The 7500-nt window shown below is 35.5% G+C and overlaps 1 protein-coding gene across 1 annotated transcript in view; it reads right to left on the bottom strand.

Moving 5' to 3' along the window:
- The window catches only part of LOC135199647 (dynein axonemal heavy chain 6-like), a 159546-nt gene that overhangs the window by 131591 nt on the left and 20455 nt on the right, over positions 1–7500 (bottom strand). Inside the window, exons 15-17 of the mRNA XM_064227804.1 lie at positions 3467–3643; positions 2996–3130; positions 2507–2683 (exon numbers count right to left, since the gene is read on the bottom strand). Coding sequence (XP_064083874.1) covers positions 2507–2683; positions 2996–3130; positions 3467–3643 — 489 coding nt within the window. The remainder of the gene's footprint in view (positions 1–2506; positions 2684–2995; positions 3131–3466; positions 3644–7500) is intronic.

Below are 7500 nucleotides of genomic sequence, written 5' to 3'. Positions count from 1 at the left end.
TTCGAGAAACTTTTATTAAACCTAGATACTCCAATAACTCTGCTGTTGAGTGTTTTTAAATTCAGCTCTAGTTTGGCGATAAGAATTTAGTGATTTCCTCAGACATATCGTCTATTATAGTTCCTGTAATTCGCCAGCATTTTTTTCCTTCCAGTTAATGTCACTTGGTTATGTTTAGTTCTTTGACTACCATCTGTCGATGTGCAAGTTTATTTAAGGTGTCCTTTTGTTCGAATATTTAGGGTATCCTCACGTTGGAAAATGCACCGACATTATGAGATTATTTGCAGCACAAGAATTGATAAATCCCATTTTCTCGTGCAGTCTCTGCCTCACATTTTATTTTTTCAACCAGTCAGCATTCATATTACTTACAACACTTCAAATATGTGTTTCTGACTTTTTATAGATAACATGTGCAGTTCTTTGTTAACATTTATTTTATAAATCTTTGGTAGGTTTATTTGTTGGTAATGTAAATGCAGATTGGTAGAAGTTGTGTTGAATTAAATTTTGCAAGTAGCAATCTGATGCTCATTATTCTCCTCTTAGTTAGTGCATATTCTGGTGTGAAGATTATACCAGTGCCATCTGCTCTCCGGAATAGATAACACATTATCACATCCAAGACATGTTTTCCATTAGTACTTTGCTCTGTGATTCCCAAACAGCTGAGATGTCTTGACTTGATACTCGACTTGTTTGCAGCTTTCCAATTGGAATGTTTTTACATTCCAATTTTGTATTTTTATTTATCCTTGCCATTTATGAACTATTTGGTTCTTATCACCCCCATATGACCAAGACTAGGAGCCCATTCCTGAAAATTGTTTGTTCACATATTTATGTTGCAGAACACGAAGAATGTTATTTGTTAAATGTACAAAAGTTCCCTGTAAGGCTCAGTTCCTTGCTGAAAAAGGCCAGTGGCATCTGCCATTGTTTACTGGATTTTAACCAACATCAACTGGTAGGCATCAAGAGTTCCAGAGACATTGTACTTGTCCCTGCCCATAATCTTTCAACCAGTAATTTCTGGTACTTACCCTGAGCATGGCCACAGTTATTTACGTAAACTTGGAGCCCAAATCCAGATGCTTAGTAAGCACACGGCACAGATGGCCAGGCAGGGAAGCAACTCCTGGAAGGTATTTGGAGAACATTTCCCAGTTAACCAAACTTGTCTTCCTTTATTTACAAATTTAAGGTCTGATTTAGGTGAACATTAAATTATTTCATCCTTTGAAGTTTGTTTTGATCAAAGAAACCCATCCCCCACGATATGCAACACAGAACTATCGACAATATCTTCCCATCTAGGCAGTGGTACCACTATATGATGTTTAAATGTAAAATATTTGAGAAAGATTCAACGTGAAAAAACATAGCCTGAGCCATGTTCAAAATGGTAATGTTAGAAAAGACAGGTGGCTTTACGACGGGTGGGATTATTAGAAAAAGGTGGCTTTACGACGGGTGGGATTATTAAGAGAGTGGGTGCTGATACAAGTTGCTGTGATTTAGTTTCAGATAGGAATGATTATGAAAAATATATTCTTTTATTGGGAAATCCCATTAGAAGGGCATCCATGGATGTGGGATTTAAGGAAGTCCACCTCGTAGTTAAAAAGCATTTTTTTGTTATAAAGCTTACCCAGGGCAATAAGGTATGAAGCGTTGATTTATTTAATTTAAATTCTCTCTCTCTCTCTCTCTCTCTCCTCTCTCTCTCTCTCCTCTCTCTCTCTCGCTCTCGATGTCTCTCTCTCTCTCTCTCTCTCGTCTCTCTCCCTTCTCTCTCTCTCTCTCTCTCTATATATATATATATATATATATATATATATACATATATATTTATTTATTTTACTTACAGGACCTCATTGAAACTGGATGGTCTCAAGCAGAGATATTTATTTAAGAAAAAGTTACAAAAGCTTTCCTGACAAAGTGGACTGTCATTGTTTTAGTCAGATCGACAGGGAGGACCGTGCAGGTCCTCGAAAGCTTTCTGCTGTGTATTTTAAATAAAAAGATCGAACAGACATATTATTGTGGATTTGCTTTTCCATTTTATTGACTCATGTGAATATGAGTTTTCTTTGGACTACTACTACTACTACTACTACTACTAAGTTTCACGTTGGCCGAGTGCATTTCGCGCTCGGCTACCAATCCGGTGGTCCGAAGTTCGATTCTCGGCTCAGCCAACGCGGAACCAAAGGAATTTGTTTCTGGTGATAGAAATTCATTTCTCGATACAATGTGGTTCGGATCCCACAATAAGCTGTAGGTCTCGTTGCTAGGTAACCAATTGGTTCTTAGTCACGTAAAAATATCTAATCCTTCGGGCCAGCCCTAGGAAAGCTGTTAATCAGCTCAGTGGTCTGGTAAAACTAAGTTATACTTTTAACCACCACCACCACCCTCTTATACGACTATTATCTCACCAGTCTTAAGTTTTATGTCTATGGACGCCACTCTTTTAGTAGTATAATTTACAACTGACCTTGACCTTTTCTTCTTGGACGACCATTTGTTCCCTTATGGCTGTGACCTGATTTCTTTTCTGTGCGAGTGCGTGGGTGAGTCGTTGACCTTCTTCTTGTGTCGCTTTCAGTTCGGGTTCCAGTTCTCCGAGTTCCCCCTTGAGTTCTTCCGCACTGGCGGTTGTTTCTTGCAGTTTCTGCAGTGGAGAAATTTCTTGGTCTTTTTAACAGTGCTGCGGAACTGTGGTTACTTGAAAATGTAATATTTAGCCGGCTGGTTTCTAAAATGTTCATAGATTAAAGGAAAACTCTTTAATTGTTTACTTTCTGTCCATATTTACAGGACGTGTGAAGATAAGCAAATAAACCGAACTCGTAACAACTCTGCTATTGTGTGTAGGAACTGATAAAAGAATAAAAAGATATTAAACTTGTTCATTCTCTCCCTTGATTAATACCGAAAAGGAGTCGAGTACTTTTTCACAAAGGCAAAATAATGTGGCACTTACATCCATCCCGCCTTTGAATAAGGCTAATGAATCTCGAAGTTGCGCTCTGCGTTTGGAGAGAAGCTTGACAGTCACCTGACAAGCTTCAACAAAATCTGACACGGTCACTGTCATGTTTTCTTGCTGAGTTAGGAGCTGAAAAATATGGAGTTAGTTTATTATTATAAAACAAATACCAAATAAATTGCACTGTTAATAGAGATGCCAATGCAATCAGCTTTATGTTCGTCATATAGCCAGATACGTGCATGCTGGGAGATTTTAAACGTTGCTTATTACCAGATTTTGATTACTGTTCTTGCTTTATTATAATGTTGTAATATGATACTTTGATATTGCTCAATTTTATTCTTATTAACTTGATAATATTGTTTAACAGGAATGAGTAGTTTCAAAATTGCCTAGTTTGAATGTTTAATTAGCTGGCAGACTTGATATATTGAATCGTCACAGTCAAAGTTTAATTTTTACCATATGAATCTTAGGAAAGACTGATTTCAGTTGATGAAGGATGTGTGGGGGTAGATCTGCCGGCAGTAGGATCCTCCGAGCAACTTGGCGTAAGGTTTCAGGTCCCCAGTTTTCCATTTTCATCCAAAACCATTTGCTTCTTAAAGACGGATATTTTTCACACCACTCATCCACTGACTGGAAGACAGTAGGGATAAAATGACAGCAAGAAACTTCAGACACAAAAAACAAGCCTATTTGTTGGATTTAAAGGATGTAATGTAAGTTAAGTGTTCTTTCCATTCTTTGGGTAAAGATAGTTTTTTAACATTGTTTGGTAATAGGACACAATGTTCAGTAGCCCTTGAAGTTTGTCTCTAGTGTAGTCAAATCCCAACTGGGAAATTTTTTTTTTAATTTGTTCATTTCTGGATATCAAGGCTTTGTGAGGAAAGGGTATTCAAGCATATTAGGGAACAGAGAAGTCTTGAGGTCTTGAATAATAAAGGGTAATAGTGGTCCTTTTAAATTAGCTGTATCACTATGTGGCCATGATAAGTAGAACTGGTGAATGGGATCAGTACACTTTACTTTAGCAACTGTATTTTAAATTTTGACATGATCTGATTTAGATTTTGTCTCAATGGTGGTGGTGTGGACCTTGGCCTTCCAATTCAGGGTTGGGTTGAATTCAGTCAGGGAAGAATTTTTTTTTTTTTTTTTTTTTTTTTTTTTTTTTTGTATTTCGAGGTGAACTTTGGAGATTGTATGAAGACATACTAAGAACACAAGGAAGTTGTGGTATTTACATTATACGTACTGTCGGCCAAAAAACTCGTGGCAGAGTTTCATAATTTTTCGTTCAGCTGCCTGACGCACGATTCATGCCTTATTTATCTAATTTTCTTTTCAAAGATGGAAGAAATCATGTGTAATGATGTTAAAAACAGTCACTGATATCTTTAGAACATTATGTTATGTTATTGTGTAAAACTACTTTCCATATAGCAAAATTGACGTGAACGAAACGAAGTGATAAAAAACGTCATATCACAATCATAGATATACATTACCAAATAGATAGGAGACACCTATCACTAGTAGTATCGCATAAACATAGATAGTCCTTAAATTATCATTTCAATATTAAGTTGAAGGTAGTTGAACTATCCCATTTGTTAAATTTTACAGAAAACATTGGAATTCACAAAATGCTATCAAATTTAAAAAGAAAAAGAAAAAAAAAACCGTTATCTTAACAGTGTGAACCAGGCGACCTCACTCTATTGCTTTTGATGTTATGTGCACGGGAATCTAATGTCAATGTGTCATTTATCGGTCTAAGAAACATCCCTCGATGAGCGAGAGAATTATTGCACTGCATTCGGTGCAAGTTCCTGTTGGAAAGATATCGAGAAAGCTTAATAAACCGGAGAGAATTATACATAGATGAATCAAATTGTTTAAAGAACGGCAAAATTTAGAACATGGGCCTAGAGGTGGAATACCTCGAAGCACCACATGAGAGCAAGACTATACAGTAGTGTTAATGTTGCTGAGCAACATTCATTTGTGAACTTTGAATTTAGTGCCTCGTCACGACATTGCTGAACCAGGAATCATAACTAGCTTTACGCTTATGGCTGGTGTCTGATGAAAACTTTAGATGGAGAGGAAGAGATTTTTAAATCTACAGATGAAGTCTTTGATAGTTGTCTAATGAATAAGCAAACTTATCTTTGATGGAGGAGAGATTCAGTCAGGCTTACTCTTTTTGTTTTGTTTTTTATCGGTAGCCAGTGAATACCACGGATAGGGAGGGAAACGGTTTCAATGATGCATGCATTTTTTTCTTCAAAACCTAAAGAATACATTTTATTGGGAGATACTTTATTAACATCGGCCTAATCCTTCCATCACTCCTATACGACCCCTCTGCTCTCTTCTACATCTCAGGCGACTAGATCTGACTTCTAACTACGAACTCCATCTCGTGAAAGCATCACTAATGATAATGGTTATTTTAAAATTCCCCGCACCGACAACGGACGCCTTAAAAGTGCATGTTTATAAAATATTTTCTGTTCAAAGAAACGTTATCTATCATTCCGCAAAATATGTGCATACACTCGTGTTACACACTGTAGCCGTCAAAGAGCAACCCTTGATTAAAGCAGTAGGTTTTTCTTGGAGAAAAAAAAAAAAAAAAAAAAAAAAAAAAAAACAATATGAAATAGACTTAAACGAGAACGTCACCTTTCATATTTCTTATCCTTTCAGCTACTTAATATGCTTATGGTAGTAGGTCTAGTAGGTATACATGTGAAACTAATTTGAATTAATTTCTATTTTGAAGAAATGAATAGCTACAGAAAGATTAACCTAAAAAAGCATTAAGGAAAGTAAGCCTTTCTTAATGTATTCGTCAGTTTTGACTCCCACAGCTTTCCAAGGTGTCCAAATGAAACAGGATGATATGCAAGGAATTCGATAAAAAATAAGACTGAATTATATTTGTTTGATTTTTTATGATTGCTTTTTTACTTTGAATAGCTAGGTCTGAGTTAATTATGTTAAGCAATTATGAAAAGGATAAGAAGAGAGGCGAACATGGCTAATAAAACAAGAATAATGGGAATAGTCAAATAAAGCAGATTAATATAATATATATATATATATATATAGACTATATATATATATATATATATATATATATATATATATATATATATATATATATATATAGTCGATTTAAATATTCATTAATATTACGTATCCGAGAGAGTATGCTGCTGAAAATAGACCTAGGCTAATCATGTGGGAAAATCAGAAGTCCAATTTAGGCCCACTAAATGTGTTATGCAAATTATTTTATTGATCAGAGGACAAAATTAGTTTAACTAAACATAGTTTTCAAAGAATGTTAACGCCTTGACGTATTATTTATCGGCTGTAGGAGACGAAATGACAACACCCCAGTGCAGTACGATATGTTGAGTCAAGACTCGAGCGGCAGCGAAGCCAACTTCAAATTCTTCGGTATGCTGTCACGAAGCTAGAGTTGAGAATTAAATTGGAAATCGTGGACCCATCGGTATATATTTTCCTTACTTTGCAAAATAATTATCTTTAATACGTTGAATAAGTCTACTCAGTTCTAATGTAATTTATTTCAAGTATAGCACCTTTGAAAGGAAATGTTATTTATTGTTAAGTAAATAATCTGGCACCTGCATATGGCAATATTTCCATAATGAACAATGAATTAAGAAACTACGCCAATTCTTCGTTGGCCGTCTGTACATACACAATTATAAATATATATATATATATATATATATATACACGTATATTATATATATATGTATACATATATATATATATATATATATATATATATATATATATATATATATATATTTATATGTTTGTACGTAGTATATTACATATATGACATAATGCGGTGGCGCAAGCGGGCGACAGCATATGAAAGGACATGGTGACAAGGAGATAGCTGAACTAAAAAGTTGAAGACTAAGATTCGGAAAAGAGGGAAAAGCAGCGAAGAAAGCGGCTCAAGCCAGATACAACAGTACAGAGATGTGCGAGTTCAACTTTAATAAATAGCGACTCTAAATTAAGCAGTTCGTGTAAGCCGCTTGTTTGGCCCGAGACAGAGAAGTCGGCATAATTTACGATGGTATTTCAATTTTTTGCGTGATTTCTGATATTAGAAAATTCAGAATTGGGTTCTCTGAATTTTCTAATATCAGAAATCACGCAAAAATTTGTAATACCACCATCAATTATGCCGACTTCTGTCCCAGGCCAAACAAGCCGTTTGCACGAATTGCTTAATTTAGAGTCGCTACTCATTAATTAAGCAGTCAGTGCCCGAAATTGAACTCACACACCTCCTCTGTACTGTTGTATCTGGCATGAAGCGGATTTCTTCGCTGCTTCTCCCTCTTTTCCGAATCATTCAGTCTTCAACTCTTTAGTCCAGCAGGAGGTTTTTAAATTGCTTTGTTTTTATATATGTTTGTTGCATATTT

The sequence above is a fragment of the Macrobrachium nipponense genome, chromosome 26 (assembly GCF_015104395.2).
Source record: "Macrobrachium nipponense isolate FS-2020 chromosome 26, ASM1510439v2, whole genome shotgun sequence".
Taxonomy (NCBI): Eukaryota; Metazoa; Arthropoda; class Malacostraca; order Decapoda; family Palaemonidae; genus Macrobrachium; species Macrobrachium nipponense.
Note: the sequence above shows the minus strand (reverse complement) of the source record. Positions and strands in the feature narration are given on the sequence as shown.